Source organism: Hyposmocoma kahamanoa, unplaced genomic scaffold, assembly GCF_003589595.1.
Source record: "Hyposmocoma kahamanoa isolate Upper Pololo Valley unplaced genomic scaffold, ASM358959v1 88, whole genome shotgun sequence".
Classification (NCBI taxonomy): Eukaryota; Metazoa; Arthropoda; class Insecta; order Lepidoptera; family Cosmopterigidae; genus Hyposmocoma; species Hyposmocoma kahamanoa.
The window spans coordinates 11,103,162-11,130,542 of record NW_020654466.1 but is presented as its reverse complement, the minus strand read 5'-3'; the positions used below and the strand labels follow the sequence as shown (position 1 = coordinate 11,130,542).

At 35.8% G+C, this 27,381-nt stretch overlaps 1 protein-coding gene across 1 annotated transcript in view; it reads left to right on the top strand.

Annotated features, from left to right (window-relative positions):
• Positions 1–27,381, top strand: part of LOC113235690 (lissencephaly-1 homolog) — a 31,221-nt gene extending 3,840 nt beyond the window's left edge. The window contains exons 2-10 of the mRNA XM_026471547.1: positions 88–228; positions 12,938–13,091; positions 14,105–14,251; positions 16,862–17,018; positions 18,130–18,307; positions 23,904–24,039; positions 24,282–24,437; positions 24,878–25,073; positions 25,360–27,381. Coding sequence (XP_026327332.1) covers positions 191–228; positions 12,938–13,091; positions 14,105–14,251; positions 16,862–17,018; positions 18,130–18,307; positions 23,904–24,039; positions 24,282–24,437; positions 24,878–25,073; positions 25,360–25,433 — 1,236 coding nt within the window. The 5' untranslated portion in view covers positions 88–190 and the 3' untranslated portion in view covers positions 25,434–27,381. The remainder of the gene's footprint in view (positions 1–87; positions 229–12,937; positions 13,092–14,104; positions 14,252–16,861; positions 17,019–18,129; positions 18,308–23,903; positions 24,040–24,281; positions 24,438–24,877; positions 25,074–25,359) is intronic.

The following is a 27,381-nucleotide window of genomic DNA, read 5'->3' as shown; positions in this document are numbered from 1 at the left end:
GAGACATCTTTTTCAGGGTCCGAACATTTAGCCTTAATTTTGACTTTACTTCTACGAAGATTAACACAACCGTCTGTTTGTACACAGGTGTGATAATGGCCACGGCGTTTCCGCCGTCGCCCGCGTGAACCACTAAGACTCTTGCGCAGTGAACCAAACGGCCCGCCGCCTTACGCGTCACCCGACCACGATGAAAATGGTGTTGTCACAACGGCAACGAGAGGAGCTGTAAGTATTGTACACTTTGTTGCTTTGTAATTGGGTTTCCGAATGTATCAAACATTTTTTTTTCTCGTGGGTAAATACACGTAGCCATTGTATGCAAATATTTTTCTATCACCTGGAAATTGAAATGAAAAAAAAAACCGTTTAAGCGAAATATAGAATTCCTTCGATTAAAAAACGGATAACCATGTTTTTTTTTCTTAAACAACGACTCTGGACATATCGCTTTCAAATCAAGAATCAAGTCAACATTAACTAGAGTAGCTTTACGTGACCATAATTATTGACAATCTCTATGCGTATTTATTTCCGTACAATCTGCAGTACAATGCACTTTTATCGTCGTGGTTATATTGCTTTCTTTACGATAGAGTACTATAGCTGACGATAAACCACATTAAAAAATAGAACTAAACCCAATACATAGAATAGTTTACATAATACTCGAAAGTTCTGACTATATTATTAGATTAATAGTTGTGCTTAAGTCCATAATTAAGTAACGTAAATCCATAGACTTCCCACGTCAACAGAAAATATAAATTATATTTCATATTAGAAGGCATCAAGAAAAAGTAAATGTTTTTGAGTGAGTTTTAGCTGGCAAAATAGAAATGTATTAACGTGATGCGGCTGCAATGCTGGTCGACCTCCAGAGCTAATGAACCAAATCTCTGATTTCGTTATTTCAGTACCAACTTAGGCGTTAGATGGGTGCTACTTTCAGTTCCGCCAGACATCTGCAAATTGGTTTTAACTCTTATTAATTTCTGTAAAAACTAAACTTGGAACTCCATTTTTGTAACTTAATTAATGTGTGTAACAAGGAAACATTTCTTTTGCCCTTACTTTACTTCCATTGCTTTTTATCTTTAATGACGCATGTTACTGGCGACCTTACAATAGGTGTCTATAGGTAACTTTGTTAAATGCAAATTAATTCTCGGTTATTACAAGGTCTCGCCATAATTTTAGCATTTTACCAGTAAACGTTGGAGTAGTAATGTCTATCAATTTGTCTGCGTTTAATCTAGTTGATAATAGAGTTTGTTGAACGTTTGCTTTCTAACTCTAGGTATGCGGTATGTTATTTTTTTATTTTTCTGTATTCATCGTTGCAATAGGTTGCTTGTAAAAGAAACTATTACTGCTCCTATTACATTTCAGTCATACATTGGCTAGCTTAGAGGATTTCATTACTGTTTAATCCAGTTAGGGTAGGTTTGTGTAACCGTTCTTAACGATTAACTTCTGCCCAGATATAAAAGTGACCGTTCAAAAATCACTGTTTTGTTCTCTTCCATTCAGTTTTTAGTCAATAAATTATCTTTAATTAGGATATTACCCGTGAACAACGCAGGTTGATGACATTTACTTTGAAACGTCCACAAACTTAACCTCTGTAGTTATTTGGGTTTTATGTATTACGTAGAATAATCTAATCCGTTAAACAATAGATTGTCGGCATAATTCAATTACTACTTGCTTGTTATTTTTGTTACTCGCATATTTGAATTAAATTAGAAAAGAATACTAGCTACTTGTTTATTCGGCTACCTGTTTGTTTTTTTTGTGCTAGTTGCCGGCGCTAGCTAGTAGTTGGGTCGGCCTGCTTCGCTCGACCTTTGAAAGTAACAGTGTTCTTACCCACCGTGGGACTTTGACCCCGCTGTCGGCGCCTTCCTCCAATCACACTACCCACTTTCATCGTGAACCCAACGATCCCATCATCATTTATATTTCTTTATGTGCGACTCGCGAGTAGCCTTCCGCCGACTGCCGACACTGATTACTCTTCTAAGAAACCAGTTGTCTGCTATCAATTACCTTTGACTTGTCCCCTCGTAACAATACATTTCAAAATCAAAATCATGGAATCTTGTTACTTTTAAAAATAAATGTGCATCTCTTCTAAGATTGCGTCATTAAATTACTTAATGTCTGCAGCGTTATTAGTGCAATCCCAAACCTTAACTATGCTTAGCATTATACATTCCACCGTCTTGTATTGTCTTTCGACTGTTGACCTAAAAATGCCACAGCATTCCTCCATAAGTTCTTACTCTGTAAACTGGCCTCACGAAGTGAAAGGAGGCTGATCTATTCCAATAGACACCAGCTGTAACAAAGATCTGGCCGTATTATTCACAAACCATTGTTAAACTATTAAAGTGCATTCTTTGAATTCAACCTGCCCAAATTTAAAAGACGAACTTATGTAAACGTATTTAGAGTAATGCGATTATATTAATATTGTTACGTTAATACGCCACGCGTGAATGACACCTGTCTCCTAATAAGGCTGTTATGTCACACGAGAGAACCAGAACAGTGTGAGGTAAATTCTCACAGACCTGCGACTCTGAGTGATAATTAACTGGTTTATTAATCTTGATAAAACGGAAACATTTTCAGTTCCGTTTGAATTTGAAGCGTTACGAATTGTGGTCATTGAACTAGGCAGTTGATTAAAAGTAACTATTGCAAATTAAAGCCGACAGCAATATTTATGTTAAATGATCATGGCTCTATGATACTTAAAGCTACATTTCCGTTTAGTGTGCATACGGGCTGAATGATAGTTAAATGTAATTATTTCCTTACGTTTACAATAACATTTTACACGAGATGTTAGACATAATAAATTACTCCATTAGGGTACAGCTACTCGTCGTCGTATATGTCAATGTTATAATTTAACATACCTAATCCGAGCTCATATTACTAAAGCACTATTACATAAAACGTTAGCATAATTTACTTTGAAATATGCAGATAAATGCATTTGCCGTGATTAGATTTTGATATCTACTCAAGCGCGAACTTTTACGATATATGGAAAGGTTTTACATTACATCTTGTTAATGAACAGTTACGTTATATATATTATATACATAAAATGAACTTTCAAGTTGTGTGTTTTTATTTTTTAATGTATATAAAATAGATCTTGGCTGAATACGTAGTTCGCCAGTGGTACTACCTTGTAGACATAGCGTATCGCTGCCTTTATACAATAACGCAGTATTGCAGAATACAACAATTTGAAGTAAGCTTATAGCCATATAATATAGCAAAGCAAGCTATAGTTTCTCGTGAATACAGCATCTATCTTTTAAGTACGAATTTTTTGACGCAAGAAGATGGGTGCTTTATTCTCGAAAAACTTTTGCTTGCTCTGAAATGCTGCGCTGTTGTTGTGTAAAGGCAGCGATATATTGATTGTTGCCAGTTGCAGGTGCGTCTATTGACAAGTTCTTATAAACATAACAGGTAGAAACCAGGTGCCCTTTATTTTAAACACACTTGTATTAATGATCTCTCTGCCTTAACGTATTTAGATGCAGAAACTTTAATTCGCACTATATCTCCGTTAATTTTGTTGTGCCATGTTGTATGAACGTCTCCTCGTAATAGTCCCATACTGTTTCACTTGCTGTTTCATAGATAAATAGCTGGACTTCGTTACCCAACGTTAAATATCTCATGCAATAACCACTTTAGATGTTTTGGATAGTGAAAGTGTACCACATTCGCATATTGCTCCAGGGGCAATGTATTCAAATTACTTGTGATAACAATCTGTTTCGCCGCCTTGAGTCACGAGACCTCCTGTGGTTCTGAATGAACCAAATCCAATTGGTACTGGACTGGTACTCATAAACATTCAAACAAAAAAAATCTATTACGTCATATTTTATTACCATAATCGATCAAGATCACAAACTGTTGTGTAACGTAGTAGATATGATAGAAAGTGTTTGCACGAATATTTGGCAGACTTGGAGCTTAGCCAGTGAGCTTTGTATAAATATTGAAATATATACTTGTGTTACAACTAATTTGCCTACAATTAATACTATGGTATAACGACTTTGTAAATAGAAGTCGAAGCTTATAAATCTGTTACATTTCCAGGAATGACTTCTTTAAACATTTTCCTGCTAAAAGAACATTTTCTGTCATACGTCACGTCTGAGATATGTCCAAAAATAAACAAACATCCACAGAAATAATCAGGTGCTCCAAAAATAATCTGCTGTTCTGAGAAATAATTTGGTCCCAGACTTGAGTGTTGTTACTATACCGTAGAGTATCATCACGTTTTACGTTGCACATACTCGCATCGCTCACCGAGATACATGAATCACTGTGTTATGTTGTCAAGATATACTTGCATCAATGTCAACCTGTTTTGTTTGTTCACATTGACCATTGTTCAGATAAGTAAGACCGTCTTTTAGCTGCACTTCTGATTGAAGACACTTGCGACATGTTTGTGCCAAGTTTACATTGGTTCTTAGAACTTAACTTGACTTTACAATTCCTGCCTCAAAGTATATTTGTTGTACTTTGGCCATACAAATCATCATTTGTGTATAACCATGATTTTTTTCTCATGTTAATGCAACATAGTAGTAGTTAAACGACTAATGCGCTTGTGTGAAAGGCTGGTGGGTAATTAAACCGCAGTATACACATACATAGAAGCATTATATTGCAATGATGAGTGTCTTACTGTATAAGTATTGTATATTACTGGAGTTTTCCCATCAAGAAACGAGGCAATGCGAGCTATTGTAAAGTTCAAGTACTAAGCCCCGTTGGCTAAACGACTCATGTCGCGGATCGTGCGGAATGCCGTCCTCCCAGGTCGCTAGTTAAGTCTGCCGCATGCCGCACCGCACTCCGCATACATCTTCACAGTAATGCCGTGCTATCTACATTCATGTGAAATTGCGTTTAAGCGTGAGCATAAACAAGGATATTAAACGTAGCTCTTCCATGAATACCCATAACATTTCTCTCAGGCTTACGCTGTAAAGTGGATTAGAAAATCGAGTTGAGCCGTAGCGAAATAGCCTGTGCTATGTTTATAGCAACATACGCTAATAAGCTTACTACAACAAGCTCACGAGTCCATCTTTTCTTTTTAATCTAAATATGTTTGCATCCGCCTAGTCATCGCAAAATAATACAAGCCCAGTGGTAGGACCTTTCCAAAGCTTAAGTTTATAATTAGCTCACGTTGTCTAATGATAGGTGGTAGCTTCTGAGAGAAATTTAAAGTCTCATTATGTAAAACATTCACCTGTTTACTGTGAAAGGATTAAATGTCCGGTCACGAATGTAATTCAATTACCGCTCTAGAAACTTCCTCGATCTCGAAACTTTTTACTATGACATGGTTTATCGATTTACCACAACTCCACAAGGCGTGTAACAGTTGAATTCCATGATAATAATGATTCGTTATGGTATTAATTCCATTATTGTTGTTTCCTTTCAGCGTTTAACCTTTTCCCCTTTATTTTTCTTTACAAATGTCGTGTTGATGGCATTTCGCTCCCTCGCGTTAGGTTTTCCCAATATTTCAGTTTTCAGTAACCCCTCGTTTATTACCCATTTGCCGTAACAGTACCACAAGTCACGGACGTTGCTTTGTTAGTAGAGGCCGTGGAAACTCGCAACTAACTTTTCATTTAGCTGGAAACATACGTTTATAGTTTTATAAAGAGTTCGTGGAGGCATTTACATGCGTACTGTCTTATGTACGCTTCCTTATTATTTTTGCTTCCTAATCAGAATTTTGTCCATTTATCATCATCATCATTTATCATTTATTTATTTTCTCGGATAAATTACATCCATAATTACAAGTACAAAACTAAACTAAACTAAAATTTAATTTAATCTATTTATTTATTACTAGCAGATGCCTGCGATTTCCTCTGCGTAGAAAAACTGCGTCGAGTAGCCTACTGTACTACTTACTGGAGAAATGATTGGTTCTCCATATATACTTTCATCCCCTATTTCACCCCCTTTAAGATTTGTTTTTGTGACAAAACGTAGCCTATGTCTGTCTTTCTCCTAAGTCCTATCTATCTCTATACTAAAATTTATAAATGCAGCGGTTTAGGCGTGAAAACTTAATGGACAGGTGACTTTCGCATTTATAATATTCATTTGGATTAACCATAAATACCACACTATAGTCCATTTGTAGGTACTTAACTAAATGTACAACACAATCTTGATACAACTTTTTATTGAAACATATGCTTTACAAATCAATAGGTATAAAAAAAGGCATGAAATTTCATATGAAGCTAAGTATTTGTATTTTGTATTTGTAGGTAAGTAAAAATCCTTTTATAAGTGAATATTTCTTTATATAGACATCTCAAGATTGTTTACATTTAGTTAAGTACCTAAACAAATGGACTATATACCAAGGTATTGAATTTTTTTATTCTTTCTTGTTCCTTCGTTCACCGATTCTCAGGGGAGGATGATTTTAAAGATTGCAGCTAGTGGAAGGGATTAGAAATGACGCAGCCAGGCTCTGACGTCGCAGCTAGCCGGCGCCTGGTGGGTGGCGATCGATACTCGCGTGGGCGAACAACCCCGACAAAAACCCCTGTATAAGACGTAATAAGACATAGGAATTTCAACCTTGATACTATCATGAAATGTTTAGTTTTCTATTAACAATATTAGGAGAATTTTAAAGCTAATAATAAGCATTTTCCGATCCCTCACAACTTGAAAAGCTTCAAGGTTAAATTTTTTTGTTACCATTATATTCAAAATACGTGTATTAATTTGGCGTTAATTGCTCGTTTTTGTTGACAGCTATTAGAACAACTATAAAATCGAATTATTGTTTAATATTCTTATAAAAACTTCAACGAAACAACGGTACTGAAAGTGTAACATAGATAAGTTATAACTTCTTTACCTTTCTCTTATGAATCAATGGGTAGCTACAAGTGTAAGATACTAAAGAACGCCGCATAAACGCGTAGTTTACTTTGATGATGGAAGCTTCTTTGAGTAGTGATTGTAATAGAAATTAATGAGCGAAAATGTATAATCTTGTGAAGAATTGTTAAGAAACATCGCGCAGCATATTTATTTGCGTCCTTACTACATCTAGTATATAAATTTCACGTCACGTAAATTCATGCAAATTCGAATAAACGTGCTCACCATACTGATGAATCTGTATAATTGCGCCTTGTTCTACGTTTCAACTCTATGTTTCGCTTCGTTAGTAAAATTACGTGTATCCCGTTGTTTCTTAATCCCGTTACGTGTCAAAATACTTTTGTTATAGATACGCCGTTATTGTCATTGTAGTAGTCACCGTAATTTACCATTTTCATAGGGAAATTGTTTAAAATATGCTTAAGATCCAGAGTCATCGTCATCAACCCTTTTATACGTCCCATTGCAGGGCACGGGTCTCCTTTCAGACGAGGGTTTAGACCATAGCCCGCCACACTGGCCCAATGCGGGTTGGGGACTTCCTGAGTCAATATAGTCAATACCAGAAATACTTGAAATAAGAGCTCATATAACTGTAGACACATAGTTAATCGCTAGATCGTTCTATCCTAAATAGTTGTAGCACGTATACACAGTAGAAATGTAATATATAAATTACATTCTCTACGAGCACTCGGGGAGATTCGCAATAATTTTATCAAGGGTCATTAATACTCGCACCGCTTGTTATAGTGACGCACGCGCTCGCAACTGAAGGTTGCTTCCGTTCGAATTTCACTATTCCGTGAAGTAAATATGAGAGATGCCATTGTGACGTTTATTCCCATACCATTTGCTAGTAAAATCTTTAATAATGGAATGTCTCAGCGCAATATTTGATAGCACCATTATTGTAACTGCGTTTGGAAGAGTTACCGTGATAAGTTTATTTGCTCGAATTGGAATTCACGCCTGTCTCACGCTCTTTCAAGTGTTCTCTTCCGTGATTACTGATTGTACACTTTTGGCGACCTAGTTCAAGTATGTGGTTACAACAAAAACAAAATCATTTCTTATTGTGCAATATTATCTTCTACAGCGTTGTCAAATCCTACAAGATTTTTTTATACAAGTTTATTATATAAAAAAATACAATAATTAAAACTTAAGGCCATCTTCTTGACGAAATTTTCGTAACTCTAGATTACTGAACGAACACTGAATAAAATTGTTCAGATTTCTGTTACAATATTAAGCAATATTATTTTTACGACGTAATGAAAGCCAAACCGGTATTCTCGAATTAAAATACAGCCTCACGTATTTGCGTTGCTAATCGTTATTGACAGTCACGTAACATTAATGGTAATAGTCTGGCCATACTAATTTAACAGCGGTCATGGTTTTATTTTGGTCAGGAGTAGTCCAACTAGTCATTCAGGAACCGAGTTCTTATCTTGTCTGTATTCGTAACTACGTTGATAATTGATATCTGTTATCTCGTCTGCATTGCAACTATCAAATTAAATCAATTTTTATATTTATCGCGTAAGGCTATGTTGAGAGCCCTCGTCACTCCAATCAGAGTCGTGGCGACGGAAATGTAGCGTGAAAGTTTTCTCAGCGGTCCCCGATCTGCCTGTGCCTCCTATGCACGAAACCACTTTCGCTGAGCTCCAGCATTACTACTAAACTCTTACTGTCCAAGCGTGAAGATACTGCGACCAACTACATTAGGAACCCTCTCAGCGCTATAAGTGCTTAATTAAGCTGTATATTATACGTAGATCTTACTTTTGCACAATGCATTTGATAATGAGTGACTAATAAACTAACAATCAAGAGTCATTGAATTCCTCATTATTTTGCAAAATATATAATTTTTTTTTTTTTTTCAATACTCGCACACCTCTTTTCACTTGTGCGAAAATAACTAACGTGATTGCTCCCACGCAAACAATAGGGATACCCGCGAAACTGATTGTCTCGAATCGATTCAATTTCTCCGCACAACGCTCAGACAAACGCGGGCGCAAACAAGCAAGAAATAAGCTTCATTCTCTTGAGTGCAAGTAAACGCACGGTTAGACAATTTAAAATAAATTAGGTTTTTTACGACATCCGAAATACCTTTACTGCGAATCAATGTAATCCTACGTTATGCGTAGGAAAGTTCGTGTGATCCCTTTCATAACTTATAAGCTTTTCATAGGATGAGGATTACCAATTATGTAATATTAATCGAATTAAACTTATACATGTAGATCGGCGGTTGTTGAGTCACCAGTGCCGGGGTTAGTAGTTTTTAACCGTTGAGATGACGTAACGGTCGTAACTCGGCCTTTGGTTTGTTGGCTAAGGCGTAAGTTTGTCCACACACTGTGCGTGGGGTCTTCATACGCAGTAAAATTCAAGCGTGTTGCAATACTATAATGTATACCATACGTATAATGCGTTATTACTATCATACAAGAATTCGAACAATTTGTTAAAATCTGATCACTTAAATTGTAACTTGCTTACAATATTGCTATGGGTATAAGTAGTCAATAAGACCATTAATAATAATATATATATCAGCAAACCACTTAAAGCAATCCCATATATCATATATTCGGTGATATAGGACCAGTGTAACTGCTATCATTTCTCTTAGAAAGTTGTAGCTCGATCGAACAATCCCTACGTCTTGTAGATTTATTATAGTGCCACAGCGCGTTGCCTATAAGCACTAAATTTTGATTGCCCTTTCTAGAACATGTTGTGTTTATTTCCCGACGTCTTTTATCAATTCTCGAACATTATACAATGTATTAACACTAAAATACCTACTGTGTTTAATATGAAATGATCAATACAAACAACAGCGGATTCACGAATAACACGTTTTCATTACTTTAAGGACATTAGTATCTATAGTTACTTCCATTATACTTAATATTATGGTTATGTATAGTAAATAAAGTACATAATGTACATGAACTAGACTATATTTGTTTATACATCGGGCAATATACTTATGACTAGATAATATTTTTACAAGATGTTGAAACGAACCGGTAATGTAATAAAATATATGCATCATAATCTGTATTGGTTTATAATTTGTTTTAAAAGTAAGGTGTAATGTCGACCTCTGCATAATGTTGTTCCACTCAGCTCAAGTGTCCATTTTATGACCTCATCACTAACTTTACATATTGATGTGTCATGCGTGACATATACAGAAGAAAAGACATTGGCAAAACGTGTATTTTGCACATTTGTAATGAAGTAATGAATTAGTGGGTGTTAGTGTTGAAGCACTATCGGGCTTCGAGATGGCACACACCTCGAAGACTATGTTCAGATGTCGAAGTTTGTCGTCAGCGTATAGCAAATCGACGTTTTATTTCAATATGTCTGTAGTTCATACAATACTAAACTAGTGCAAACAGTTTTCATGGGTAAATATTCATTGTAATCTACATATACATATAGACCTAATATTCAAGGGATATAAACTCGACTTGAATACTAAATCTCATACGATCAAAGTGTCAGGTATGATCTGTGATAAACAACTCGTAAAGTAAGTAACAATCAGCCCAGAAAACCGACAATGTGCACTTCCACTTTGGAATTTTCTTATGGACGTGATAAATTCGCGATAATTACGGATGCGCGTCATACATACTTGTAGTATGGCGGTGACAAGGGCGGTTGCCGACTAATCGAATTGGGACAAGTTCATCGTCTAGGCGTAATTAGTGTTGACGACCTCTGGCTCTGCCCCGGCTAAGAATCTTGATAACATCCGTTCATCACGTCCTACGACTGGCTTTACACGGTTTATATTTAATTAATCCGAAACTTCTTCTATACGACTTTCGAAAATTTGCAAAAAAATAATACTACTTTCGTCACAAACCTGAATCCGGTGTTCCATTGATTTATATAAGAGATAAAAAGAAATTATATCAATTCTGGAAATTAGAACGCGAAAATGTTTAGTTATAGAAATGTCGTGTGAAAGAAGGTTTCGATATGAATAAATAAAGCTCCAATGTTGCAAAATACTCCGTTGTCCTGTAACGTGTACCTATTGCATTGGATGTTTTACTTCTGTTTTATGTAATAAAATTGTTTAAGTGCCTACCTTTGCACTTTATATTATGCTGTATGCGAAATTCATGATCTGATACCAAAATGCATATTCTATTGGGAAAGGATGTGGGTTATATTTTTCTGTATCTTCTATGTTATGAAGCAATAAACATTTTTTACGTAATTCCACTTATGCCATTCAATTATGTCATGCATGACAATAAAAAAAGGCTTCCGAGTTTATATTGATTTGAAACCAATGTTATTTATAACAGTGACATTGTCTGTAATAGACGTCCACGTTAAGTAAGAATACACGAGCCGTTCGCGCGCCATGTGTTACGAACATTATTTTAACTGATAGGTAAGCCAATACACAATGGAATTTTATTACAACACACAATATTCACTTTTGTGTTACTTACGAGTCAGGATTCCGGAAAAAGTATTCCCGACATCGTCACCAAGTGAATTCTTGGTAATAGTCTTTTCCAATGGGTAATTTAGTTTTTTGGAGTGCTACATGGCACTGCATTGTGCTTGTCAATTATCTTACTTAAGTATATTAGTTTTACTTCATCTCCTACATATATACATATTATTGTGTAGCATCATTTCCTAAATGTTTGTCTTTTATGTTATAAAGCGGAAAAGTACAAAACATATAACGCATGGAATAGAAGCACCTGTCAAAATAATTCTTCCGCCTACTTGAGCAACACATGAACACATGTAGCAGGTCTGGCTGCATTAAAAAACGTAACAGTCAAAATACAGGTTCTATTGCATAATTTGAAAGTCGTGTGAATGAAATGATACGTTGCGCGTTAAAATGCCGGTGTTTGTTCATCTTCACTATAAAACATTACAAGTACATACCTCGTGCTACTCATTACATCGACCTACTAAGATTTCATTCAAGATTTCACAGATTATCTATCACTTAATTAAATTATGAAAGATTTATCATATGTTCCACCTTATTAGCGCGCCGAGTGCATATAAAAATTCTTCAGTATTGCGCGACATCTTTCATGCACATTATTCGGAAATGAGGAATGTTCAAGCTACTACTTTATACTTAACCTTGGTGTTTTACGCTCTCTGAATGTATAATCATTAAAGAATTCTCAATGGCTCGATGACTTCCTTTTTCATCGTCGTAGGAACCTACATAATTATACAAGCTGCGTAACACCCTTGAAATCGAAGGCCTCACTATCAAGCCCAAATTACGTTGAGTTAAATTATCGACTTTAGTTTAAAATATTTCCGGAAATTTCGAACTTCAGCTGTTTGTTTTTGTGCCGTTTTTATGTTACTATATTTTTTGACACAGTGCGATACATGTATACGGCAAAACAACATCCGTTTACATGGCCATGTTACGTCTGCACCTAATTAAGTCCGCTCTGAAGTTTTTGTGTTCTATTCTAACTGAAGCTATATCTTTCCTGATAATGTATGATCAATATATTCATTCTATCATTGAATAAGTAATTTTTTACTGGTGTTTCTTTAACTATTTTACGAATTGACTGTTTTTTTTCGAATCTAAATCGCGTATATTTGTTTTTTTTTCAAACAGATCAATGTTTCGGATCCGTTACAGATTCTAAATATTAAATAAGTATATCTTGTTGGTGCCTTTACCATCTCAGTCAGAATCTCAGGGCCCGAAACGTTGATCTGTTTGAAACAACAAATTTATGCCATTTAGATTCGAATAAATTAGTTTTATTTCCAATGTATAATAATCGCTAAAACCTAACAATTCGGTAATATATTAGTGTACATATTAATTTATTTTCGTCGTTTGAGAAAATATTAAGTTTTGATATTTCTGTTTTAGGAACAAAGCGATCGCCGACTACCTAGGCAGCAATGGCTACACGGACGCGCTGGAAGCGTTCAAGAAGGAAGCTGATATGACCGGCGAGATGGATCGCAAGTTCGGCGGCCTACTCGAGAAAAAATGGACCTCTGTCATCCGCCTACAGAAGAAGGTGTCTTTACTATTAAGACTCACTTGTTAATCACAATAGTCGTCTATTCAGAAAGTAAAAATATAAGTCATGAAAGCAACGTTCTCATAAATTTACTAATTCAATATCTGCATTGTCGTTGTCGGTTAGTTGTTCAAATCGTAAGAGACTACAAAGTTTTACCAATCACGAAAACTAGTTTTTTTTTTAAATAGCTGGCCAAGCGAAATAAGTGGGCGACAGAAACAATCGGCCATGATGAATCGTGTAGTGTTACGTCATATTACTATCTGCAATTGATAACACATTTAATCTATTTGTAAACACTAAAAATATGATGAATTATACTCTCTACAGTCTTTAATGACGTCCGCGGCACAATCCTTACCAGTTCAAATTACGTGAGAAACTGTTCCCCAGATTTATTACAGTTATTGCTCGAAGATGTGATGCTTTTCAATAAAGTGTTTAAGAGACATGAAATTACCTTTTGAGACGATTTGATCTGGACAGACAATACCAACCAATTTATACTGCGACGGCATTTCTAGGCCAACAGATTACCCGACAAACGTCGCCTCGTCACTCGTATATCACATTGATACTATTGGCCATCTGTCGGTGGTATAAGAAATAATGCCCCGAAACCAACAAAACTCAAGGTGACGATGCGCTCGATTCACGCGCATCATTCTAGTAATGACCTAGAATGCTTTCAGTTTATTATCCTAACACGCCCTTGGCGTTTGTTACCTAAATATCTGAACGTTTATGAATTAACGAATGAGGTCGAAACGTAATAGCTGTCGCTCTATATTTTCTATCCACACCTTTCATAATAGTATGCCTATGTCTTTTCTTACATGCCTTAATCTGTTTCGCGTATACCTCCTCCTCCTCACCTAAAACAAAGGTATAGTATTATAACTGCCACCCTTTGCTGCAGTTAAATTGGGCAGCACAGTGCAGATACAATGTAATATTAACCGGGATCTACATATAAGTTTACATTATATTGTTATCTTGTCATTCAGGTGATGGAACTAGAGGCGAAGCTGTCTGAAGCGCAAAAGGAGTTTATGGAGGGCGCGCCGACGCGAGGGAAACGTACACCTGCCGAGTGGATTCCGCGCCCACCGGAGAAGTTTTGTCTTACGGGCCATCGAGCCACCATTACTAAGGTACTGAACTCATATTCAGTATTACATCTACGTTTAACAGTCTTAAAAAAGGAGAATTTGCCACAATCCCCACGATTTGCAAGACACATTTGTCTTTGATACAAAGGGACACGCTGATATTATTTTGAGTGACCCTCATCTAGCCTTTTTACTACACCACATATTCATAATTCGGGAACTACAAAGGTACAATTTTCATTACACTAATGAAAAACAACAAAATCATACCAAATACACAGCGTAATGCATACCATACGTACCAAATGACTAACATAAACATAAATCGTCGTCACATCTCTTTTATTACCATGGCTAAGTTCACAGATATGATGAATAGATTCCGCCTACTCATATCACAATTATGTAGTCAATTTAAAATGATGGATGCTCATATTCTCCTCGCGAAATCAGCTAACAAAGGGACATCATAAACTTTCTACACCATAAGACGTACTGAAGAAAGTCTGCGATGAAGTAACAAGATTATATTGACATATTGTTTTAACAATGACATTGTTCTACTTTTTGTTCGCCTTTGACTTCGTTAAAGTTGTAATCGTTGAAGTTGGTCAAGATGAAACTTTGTTAATAATCTACCAACGTACACAGGTCTCACCTCCGGGTACGTGTCAATCTTCGTTTTTTTGTTTCGGTAACACCTTTAGTAGTTCGCTCATCTTGTCAATTGCAAAATAATAATAAATCGATTGTTTTTGTAATGAATCAATTTTTTTTTAAGAAACGATAAGTGTAGGTACTGATAAGGTACTTCAGTGAAAACCTAATGACGTGACTTGAATACGAGACGGATTCAAAATAGACATTAATTAAATATCTTTGTTTTTGCAAAGGGTTACGCAGTGAAAGAAATGTTATGAAATTCAATAACATAAATTTCACAGGGTCATTCATTTCTCATATTTTTTATTTTATTTATTTATTTATTTATTTATAATTCAGACAACTTCATAGGTCCACACTTGTGTTAGTAACTCTTAACCTACTACTCTTAGCCTAGTACTTAATAATTAACAATGATTTAATCCTTTGAGTGAGTTTCCACATCAAAGGACAATTACATTTCTTAGACATCATCTTCAAGATGCTGTTACTGATGTCCCACACTCTGTCTATAAGCGAGTTCGTTTTTTGCGTAATACTGCGTTGAAACTGTTTGTCAATTACCTTCGTTATTATTGTGGCTAATGATACAGGCCTATAATTGGATTTGTCTGAGACATCCCCTGTCTTACTCTTGGCTATAGGCACCACCGCAGTCTTTACCAAATCAGAAGGTAGATACGAGTGACTTAGGCAGAAGTTATAGAGCATGGCGAGTACCCGCAGAAGATGCACGCCAGCATGCCGAAGGTGTTCGAGACAGAGGCCATCATGACCTGGCGATTTACCTTTCGTCGTTCGTTTTATCGCCATTTTGGCGTCTTTGGCGAGAATAACTATTTTAAGCCTCCCAATGGCCTCAGTGTCAAATCCCCTCTTCGGCGTTCCCAATGGTGACTGAACCTTAAAATGCTGCAGAAACAAGTTAGCAATATAGCTAGGTCTGGAAGCACCATCGACACACACAGGAGCCAAAATTTTTAAAAATCCCGCTTAGAGTGTAGTCACGCCATCAAGTTCCTCTGGTGGAGTCGTGCTGGTACTCGCAACATTTCAAATATCAAACAGTCCGCTGTCTTCTAACAAGTACCCGCCTCGCCTTTTATTTACCTTTAGGATACTGTAATCAGTATTTACTAAAGATGTGTATTACATGTTTTGTATTTCCAATTTTACATCCTTTAGATCATCAGCTGTTACATCGAATTCCTTTATGGTTTTCACTTCAAACTGTAACAAAATAATATCTTTTAATACTCTTGAAACATCTATATGATCAAAGCTTATAGGAGGGAGTTTATGCAGTCCCTTCGCCACAAATGTAGGAGTGTTGTCCGGTTCTATGTTCTTGATTATACGAATAATATCTTCTAGTTCCTTTTGTTCTTTATTTACGCGTCTTGACACTTTCTATATTGTAGTAGAAATTGACGCAAAGAGCAAATCTTTTGCGGCACTAATTTCTGGCGTAGTAAAAGCACTCAAGCATAATCTAACTAAACCTTTATCACCATTATGTTAATTTTATTTTGAATAAAACATGAAAGCTCATTTATAACTATATTGCACTTTGTACACTTCACTATATCAGTAGCCATATTCATTGCACCCGTCCGTCAAGGCGTTCGCGCGAAGTCTCTAGATATGCGCGTTTAAAAAAAAATAACGAATTTACGTTCTGCTCTCTGCCTGTCAGCATTTTTTGTAGAATTTAGACCATAGCCGGCCACGCTTTCCCAATACGTGACGGGGATTTCATACATTTATAGAGATTTAAACATTATGATGATTTAACCATCCAGTACGATGTTTTGCCGTAAACAGGAAAAGCAAATAATAAGTAATAATCTAAATGTAACGTGATTCTCAAAAGATAGTCTACATATCATTGCAGGCGACTGTACTTGCGCAATTTGAACATAGATGCAAATAATCTACTAACTAACCGATCAGTGTCCAAGTTATGTAATACGTAAATGTAACTTCCAGGTAATATTTCATCCAGTATTCAGTTTGATGGTCTCCTCGAGCGAGGATGCAACTATCAAAGTATGGGACTTCGAAAGCGGCGAGTACGAACGAACCCTAAAGGGACACACCGACTCCGTTCAGGACATCGCCTTTGATCATCATGGAAAACTACTTGGTAAGCACCCAATTCTTTAAATTACATATACAATATAAAATATAGCAATAATGTGAATAGTTCACTTACGCCTGGTATGTGATTTCTTGTGTTTTATTTACTTTTCCATGGTAATTAGTGCATTCTCTTAATAAACGAAACAGCATTTTCCTTAAAAAGACGCAATTTACAATTGCCAAATTCGTCTCTTAGTTCGATGTAGACTGATACAGCAAGATCGTACAGTTATCCATCCGATTTTCAAATCTTCAAGATGCGGATGCTAGGAGATATCTGCCTTTTTTACGTATATAAGACCATTGCGTAGGCCCATTTGACAAATTTGGTTTATTATTCATTTGTATTATCTTTTTAAATTTATTGTCTATCATGTCAAATAAACTAATTTTGCATTCAAAAAAGAATTAGGGTTCGATAAACTTCTACGAAATTTTGTAAGTTTTCACTGTTTCACTATAATGTACTAAATCAACCTATCAACCTATATTGATAGCATCCCAATCATCTATACGTTTCCTCGCTCTATTATCCGTCAATATTATTCTTCAACACCAATTTATTACTAAACTACTTTTATCAAATCTAAAACTACCGACATGCAATAATTTATTAAATAATACGTAGATACATGTCGATATAGGTAACACGCCCTTATTGCACAATTCCCGTCCACTCAACTATTTGACGCCTATTTCATGTTTCTTACACCATAAAATTAATACCTAACCAACTAACTAGTAGTAAAACCTGACCTAAGGAAATGTGCCGTTAATATTTATAATCTTTACTTTCTACACACCATCTCTTATGTCTTTAGTAATAGCCAGCTATTAGTTGAACATAACGACATACATTAAGGAAATTTTAAACAAGATTCACTTTGATTGGCTTCATTCATCAATACTTTATTATTATTATTAAGACAGGAAATAGTCTGTAAAATACACTGAAGTCACTTGTGGATGTTCGTTACAATAAAACCGTTGTAGCAAAATAATTTAAGTAAAATATGATGCTTTTTTTTTAAATTGCAATTACTATGTCTTTAATTACTATCTCCTTTTGTAATATTTCTCTTACATTGTGTAACTTTTTATCTATTATTTTCCAGTATCTTGCAGCGCGGATATGTCGATCAAGCTGTGGGATTTTAACCAGACGTTCGAATGTGTGAAAACGATGCATGGCCACGACCACAACGTCTCATCAGTCGCATTCTCACCCAGCGGCGACATCGTCTACTCCGCCAGTCGTGATAAGACCATCAAGGCTTGGGAGGTAGCTACAGGGTAAGATATATGATTTCTGACTCATAGTGATAGTCCCGAAACGAGTAACGTATAACCGCTCGTGGCTGAGTAGAAAATAGGGTACAGACGAGGTCGTTAAGAAATGAGAATTCAAAACCATCATTTTAACAAAATTTAAAAAAATTTAATCTTTATATTGTATCTAAAATGCAATGTTTTAAACGCTGACAAGCGTCGATGACCTTGCGTCGATGACCTTAATAATAATAATAATAATAATAAGCATTTATTTCGGACCTGAATCCATATATAATTAGTAACTGACTTATAAACTATGTTAGTAATTTACATTGTTTACTTTATTACATGACATTTACTTATGTACATATTTACGAGTACTTTTATTTTACAGCCCACTTAGAGGGCACTACATGCAACGAGTTGAGACGTTCATTGAAAGGACCATCAACTCTATTTGCTACTGTAGTAACGAGGCTGTTGGAGCTGGCGCGCACCCGCTGCATTAGGGAGGCTTGTCGCTTTCTTAAAATGGATTGGAAGCTATCCGTAAAGGCTTCTGCGAACATTGCTGACGCGCTGCAGTAGCACGGTAGCCCCAACAGCATCGTGAATGCATTATTATATTGGACACGTAGGGCGCTGTATGCCTTTTTAGTAAATGCCGTCCACAGATTGCAGGCATAAAATGATTGGCAGTAGGTTTTAAATAAGGTGCACCTTGCAAATCTATGGATCAACATATTACTTCTAACAGCCAGCGCCCTACGTTCCCTCTCTCAGTCCATACAATCTTTAAGCGACTCGGTGACCCAGTGCCCCAAGTATTTAATTTCCGACACTGTTTCGAGTGTAGTGCCCCCGAGAGTGACTGGCGGCACAGAACGATAGTCTTTAGCACCAGCCTTGAACACTAGCATTACACTTTCGTTTGCGGGTTGTTCTTCGAAATAAATTATTTTTGTTAAGTTTTCATATATTTTTTAGAACCTTTATGTAAGCTATTTTTATCAAGCTAAATGCAATGTAAGCATACTCTAAAAGATTATTTTATGAAAGGCACGTATTAATTTTCATTATTCTTCGTAATATTTGTAAATTTCTAATTATTCACGTTGATACTAATGACACCACGCACTGAGAATGACTTTAGCTTGTATAATAATGACGCCGTGTTGCAGACAATGATCTAAAATCTTTCATTTTTGGGTATTTAACAATAAAAAAACATTTAAGTAATCAAAATATTTATTAAGTATATTATATAATATTTATTTATTAAACAAAGGATTCAAAGTAAATGACAATCTTAAATTATTAGCGTGAGGCGATAAATACGTAACTGTGAAGCTAAGTAGGTACTTAGATATTTCTTAAAAACAAACTGTCACACTCAAATAACTTAATCATCTAGCTAATAAAGGACTCAGTCTCGTATTATAGAACGTCTACCAAGACTCAAGCGTTACTTAAAAATAGTTTCAACCAATCAACTGGTTTGAATCTAATTTTAAGTAATGCTTGAGTATTAATCAAATAAAAAAAAATAGTTTCAAGAAATCAACTGGCTTGGATCTACTTTTAAGTAATTCTTGAGTACTGATGAAATAAAAAAAATAGTTTCAACCAATCAACTGGCTTGAATCTAGTTTTAAGTAATGCTTTAGTATTGAGCTATGTTCTGTAATACGGGATTTAGTTTTTCTTTGGTAATAGTAATTTGGTAATTATTTTAAAAAATCACAGATTAACTTCTTCAATTAAGGACATAATTATTAAGAGAGTTCCACATATTTTAGCTACGTGATGTATATCTCTTAAAAATATTCATATCTGCATCCGCATTGCGTCCTCATCCCCGTAATATCCTTGATCTACACACAGGATAGACAAATATTAAGTTTCAAATAGTATACTTTTACTTACAATTTTAGGATTCAAAAGATTTCACGCAAAAAATATCACGTATTATCATCTTAATTCCAATCGCAATTATTATCAACTAAATTGGAATAATCAAAATGGGTCAATTTTCACTGAAGCTGAGTCTTATTAGTGACATCAATAAGAACATTAGAAATAATCTGAATTTTGTTTTGATTTTGAGATTTACGCTTAGTGTTTGCCAGGGGAGTTACACAAGAATCAAGATCGTCGTTCTGATTTCTAAAGGACTTATTATTGATATAACCAAATGCTTACCATGGGAGCAAATTTCACCAGCATCACATAGGAAGCAACTCATATTTCTCATAGTGATTTTAGGTCTGAACGCGTCCCAAAGAACCTGATGTACAGAAAGGGTGCCCCTGAATGGTTTCAACTGCTCAGGAATCAATCTCTCCCTCTGAATTATGTCTTGCTCTGAAACTCTTTGAATTATAATATTTTCTAATCTTGATTCCATGATTTTGTAAAACTCATCAAAATTTCCAACATCTGAACCAAAATGCACCATTTGATCTGCTACTCTTTTTATTGTACCACCAACGCCATCAGGAGCACCCTTTCCGTGCCCAGCTTCAGAATAATTCCAGGTTATTCTAGTTATATTACTGTGTTGGGACGACAATTGACTGATAATATAAAACATATATTTATTCCGGTATTGCGATGACGGCGAATCGGATAAGTGCCGACAATGATGTAGCATAGAATGACGAGTTGAGGAAAAAACCTGTATGGACTTGTCTGTGAGCATTAAAAAACCGTTATGATTAGACTAAATGAATTCATTTGCCACTGGCTATTGAATAAAATACAAACGAAAATATTACGTATGTGCATTTAAGGAGTTTAGGTTGAAACACAAATGATATTTTTAATGACAAAATGTGAAGAACTATAAAAAATTACTTACAGCTCTCAGACCCGCACGTGCTCGTTCACCAATAGGTCTCCGCCGACTGAAGGCCCCTCCCGCACACCCGGGAAGGTGTATTAAAGATGCGTTCGAAAATGCGTCGTTCAATAATAAGATTTAACAACGTTACTGCGACAAATGACGTTTTTCTTGTAGCAATAATTTGAATTGAAGTTTAAGTTAACCATGCAAAGTATTTGAAGAGGTTTTTATTTTAAACGAAGGTTAATTTATTAAACTTTCATTCATAAAATTTTTAGAATGTATAAGTATTTAATAAATTATTTGTGAACAAATGTTGTGTTAAGAGACGTCATAGGAATAGGAGTAAAATGACGTTTAGCGACATTTTTGATTTTTTTTTCATAAATTAAACCAAAGATGTATTTTTTAAACTGGGTAACATGTAAAATAATGGTAAATATATATAAAAAGCTTATTAATTGTGTCATGAAATTTTAGTATATTAAAATAATTGACCGGAAGACGTTTTTTGCCCCTTTTGAAGAACAACCCTTGCGTTATACTTGACACTTATTTTTAACAATTTTCTTAGGGCTAGTGCCCTCGAGGGGCTCAGCAGCACCATGTCATCGGCATAACTAATGTTGTTGACATATTTACCGTCAATTGAACACCCCACCATGGCACTACTAAGCTTAAGCACTACTTAAGCGACAACGCGCCTACTATAATTTTTCCAATAAGGTGGCGCCATACGTCCCGATGCGGTAATAGTGTGGTAGTTGGACCTTCCGTTTGATTTAACATAATATTGATTGCCGCTAACAGATGGCGCTGTACTTAAAATACACACATGCTATCAAACCAAAAAATATCAAAGCATATAAGAACTGGACTGTTATGCAAACAAGAAACAACCCACACCTCAAGTGAAATTGAGTTATGTATTTAGGTAGAACACCTTTACCCGCTCACAAAAGATCCTGGCAACATACCAAGCCAAAATGGAGAAAATAAAAATCCTTCATGGTACCAACCCTACATAAGTAACTTTTTAATAGATAAAAAGAACCTTGCTGCTTCTTATAACTTCATATAATGTCTTTTTTAAAATATGCTAAATGGATCCATGTCACATGTACTGAAGTACTGTAGATCTTTGGCGTTTTCATTACGAAAACTAGAACATGATTCTCGTTAACTAAATAAAAAAATACATAATCTTTTCTATTTATTGCTATGTAATATAATAGTTTCCCTATATCATTCTCACTGCTACAGTACATCGTTTGTCTCAAATAGAGATGCGCCGAGTACAAGTTTTACCGAGTAACCGAGTAACGAATATTACTCGGTTTAACATTTGCCGAGCCGAGTACTCGGCCGAGTTACTCGGTTCATTACAACGGAACGCGATGATCCTAAAAGCCCCCGTTGCTCTAGAATTAGGCCGATATGTCAATGAAAGTTTATTGCCGCGAGAGCAAAGTCCTTTTCAATGGTGGGCAGAACATGAAACAATAAAATAACAAGAAATATCCAAAACTGGCACAGTTAGCACGAGTGTTTTTATGTGCACCTGCAAGCACTGTGTATAGCGAGCGGTTGTTTGCCGAAGCGGGTAATGTGTATGAAGAAAAAAGGAACAGACTATTACCTGAACGCGCAGAAAGCCGTGTAAATAGTCCTACATCATAACTTGCCTTTGTTAAATTTTAAATATAATGTAAACTTTCTTTTTAAATTACTAAATTGCTAGAAATTGTTACAATTGTCTACAATTTCTAGTAATAAATCTCTTTTGAATATTTTAAATATATTGTTGATTTTACTTTGTTATGTCTATAGCTGTGATGCTTTATTTTAACCGAGTACTCTTCTCATGAACCGAGTTATTCGGCCGAGTACACCGAGTACCGAGTAGCAAACAAGTACTCGGCGCATCTCTAGTCTCAAATAACTTAACTATTTATTTCTTCACACTGTTTTTACAAAAATCTAATTATCTCGAAAGTGACATTTTGTGGGTTGGTTATAGTTTGCATAACTATGTCCAACTACATATCTCGTAAGTATCGTGCTCGACGGTAGATAGCCGATTACAATACAATATAAATTAATTTGTCAAAACCATGTCAAAACAGAGGTCTGGCAACGTATCAAAAGAACGCAAGCTACGCAGCAGAAGTTTTCAACGTTGCAATTTTACTAAATAATCAAGGACGCAAACAATAATTTCATTTTTGTTTTGAATACTTTGTGTTTTAGGTTTTAATCCAACCAAAAATATTTTTTTTTTAATCTCACCTAATGGTAAAAAAATTGACTTCTTTTAAGATATTTTGTTTTCATTTCAACGAATTGGTGCATTATATTTACTTGTTTACGTATTTTTTTGTGTATGATATTTTTTCACACTGTTAAGTGCCTGTCCATAATTTGCAAGCAAATCGTACTTTAGTAGGCGAAAGTTACGTTTTACTCCTACGTTTTGCCCGAGAAAAATATGTCAAAAAATAATCACCAGAGTCTCACTGTAATCCAGTTTTTGTATTACCTATGACAATAAGCCATATTCTAGGAATTTCAAGCTACACTTCAAGATACGTGTTACAGGATGTACTATTTTCAAAGTTCCATGTGCTATGTTATCGCCTAAAAACTTACACTAAAACACCATATTTAAGCGATTTTGGGCACCTCATCGCCTTAAGAAGCATTAATACTTGTAGATGTTTGTATGTACTTCTAACCTTGCATGAATCTCTGAAAAAATATTATGTATTACAGTTACTGCATTAAGACTTACAAAGGTCACCGTGAGTGGGTGCGCATGGTGCGCGTATCACCGGACGGCACGCTGCTCGCTTCCTGCTCCAACGACCAGACCGTGCGCATATGGAACGCCGAGACTAACGAGTGCAAGGTACAATTACAGAACACGCAATAATACGCAAAATATACATTTACTTTAATAGGTCACTGTCCTCCCAGTACTTCGGTACTAAATTAAATTTATTCATCCTTTTTCCTAAGGTGTTTCACCAAACGTGATGCCTCGTGTCAGTAGTCGTCGTTCGTCACATTGTGACGATGGCACGAACAGAGGAAGACAAAAACTGTGTTTCAGGAGGTTTTAAAGTTAAATCATTCTGTGTTTGTGTTCAGATGGAGTTGCGCGAGCACGAGCACGTGGTGGAGTGCGTGGCATGGGCACCTGAGCTGGCGGCAGCGGCCGTCAATGAGGCAGCCGGCGGCGACAATCGCCGCGCCGCACACGTCGGGCCCTTCCTTACCAGCGGATCGCGCGACAAATCCGTCAAGGTATAACATGCCACAATCACACATTCTAGAAGTAACCTTCTGCAATACTTTTACTCCTGCCTTATTATTTCCACTATGCTATTTTTTTTTTTTCTTTTTTTAACGTACACACAGCTCCGCACGAAGAAATCCCTGTATCGCGGGTGCCATGGGCACACATAGATAACCGTAAATGACACCCAAACTCACAAGATAAAAAAATGTAGACCATACAAATATTACTCCCGGCCCGGGAATCGAACCCTCCTCCTCTCGCATCGCACCTCTGCGTCACAGTCCAGCATAGTAACCGTTCTGCCAGGGAACAGTTTATTTGTTACTATAGTTATGAAAACTACTACTCTAGAACAGAGGTCGAATCCAATCGATGAACTGTTATCTCGTGGTTATTAAATAGCAGGCATTACAGAATTTATAACAATATTACAATCGTTTTGTAGATCTGGGACGTGAGCACAGGACAGTGTCTAGCGACGTTGGTCGGGCATGACAACTGGGTGCGCGGCGCGGCGTGGCACCCCGGCGGACGCTACCTCCTCACGGCGTCTGACGACAAGACACTACGCGTCTGGGACATCGCACACACACGCTGTCTTAAGACTCTTTACGCGCACCAGCACTTCGCTACCAGCCTCGGTACTTAATAAACAAAATTATACTCACAGAATTGAGATATTTTTTCCCGAAAATCAACATTACCGTTAATATTGATAAACACCTCTGTCCAGTCAAATTGAAATATATATTATAAATATATAATATAGATGTTTAGAAATAAATATTTGCAATTGCATGCATGCAGAGACTAATATGAGACCTCAATAGTCATTATATCATTAATAGCCAATATATGGCTGAACGTCTTAGAATCGTACACCCCTGAAACACCTGCATCTAACAGTTAAATATTCATTTGTTTCAGATTTCCACAGGAGCTTGCCATACGTGATATCAGGCAGCGTCGATCAAACCCTCAAAGTTTGGGAATGTCGCTAAGAGCGTTGCCATTTTATTAGTAACTTAAAACTCACCGATGATATCTTTATCATTATTTTCACTAGCTGCAATGAGAGCAGTATCATTTGCGATCTTATTGGATAATCATTTAGAATGGAGAAATAGTTTTGATAGTTTATTCTAACTTTTCACCCTTCTGCTCATTGATGTCTCTTCCCGTACATATGACGATGCTATGTCTGTTTATTTCCATATCGGCATATTAATAAGCCCTCTGGTTCACATGCACATTCCATTAAATTGTAATGGCTCATAGATAGTTCTTTATATTTTAGCTAATATAATATTTCCGATGTCTGTTGGTCAACTTCCGAGTAATTACATAGTGACGTAGCATTCGTCAAGTACCCGATCGGAACGTCGGAGTGAGGAGTAAAAGCTGTGTTATAATTTAACATTTCAATATTCTGTTTTATTTTGTAGTTATTGTTTATTCATAAGCGAGTTTAGATATAAATTTTATTTCGTATGAGTAGTTAGTATGATTTCTTAAATGTCCACTCTAGAAAAACTTGTACCTTGATTTGTTTATTGATAATTTAGTTATATTAAAAATGATATTTGATGGGTATTCATGACAAAATCAGTTATGTTCATATGGATCATCGACATTTTATCAACCAATGTATTTAATGCAGCTTTTGGTATTTGTCTCACATCGATATGTTAGATTATTCATTGTGTTTGTTCGCGGGTGTGCCAACAGCATTAATGGATGTCTGCCGAGGCAAAGAGCATTCAATATCTAACACGATTTAGTCAGTAGGCGAAGTAGGCGGGAGTTTTTTTTTATAGAGAACACAAGTTTCATATAAGAACTTATTTTAAGTTTTGGCGATTCAAAACTTTAACTATAAGTTAGAGCGTTATATTTTAAAGTTTTTAATTATTTATTTATATCTTCAGTTTTAATGTCTCAAACGGAATTCTTCATGTAGCTATCGAATTAAATTGCTAGAGTAGTGTTTGTTATGCAGACCACTTAACATTGCATTACATTTTCATTACGTTAACTGCTGAATTTAATATGTAAGGCGTTTTCATTTGCATTGCATTATTCGAATTCTACGTAAATTAAAGTGTGTGATATAATTAATATTTTTAATTTTTTTCAATCCTGTTTGAGGTAGCTAGATTCAAAGATAAATGTTAAATGAAGCCTATTATGTTCGAATTGATTAGTTATTTATTATGGCATTGAGAAATTTGGTTGCCTGATATTTTAGTAGAAGTTAGTGGTAATCGTAGTCTAGTATGGTATGGTCCTATACTTAGAAGCTTTGCCGTATTAGCGCATGAACACTACTTATATTATGTATAAAGGACACTGGGCGCAAAGTCCTGCCCTAATGTCACCATGGTGACACACTTCAAAATAGCATTAATTCAAATCGATCTTAGTTCCTTATTCTATGGTGTATAGGACAAAGAAGCTAGTTTTTCACCATGGTTAGGAGTAGTTGCATTAATCATTGTATCTGCTTATCAATGTAAATTCTTACATAGAATATGTCCGAGAAGGTTGTCTGAACGCTCTATAAAAATAATTTCAGCAGAAACACATATTCTACACATCGGGAAAACTACTTCTCACATAATTTTCTAGTCATTAATTAACAACTAGACTACATAAGAACGTTCATGTAATAACGTGAACCGATTTTGCAAAAGGTAAACTCTGCGTTTACACAACCTACTTGGTCACTAATTGGCGATCGTGAACTTATATGGCTTGCAATCTATATCGTACGTTTTACATTAAGAATTTGTATTACAATTATCGACTAAGATTTACGCACTCATGTCATGATAATGCTTACAAGGATAAATACCGATATTTATGTATGTTTACAAGCAAATTTCTCTTGGCCAGTCATTACAAAACATCACAGAAGGCGTCAAAAATTGTTCAAGAGAAGTTTGTACT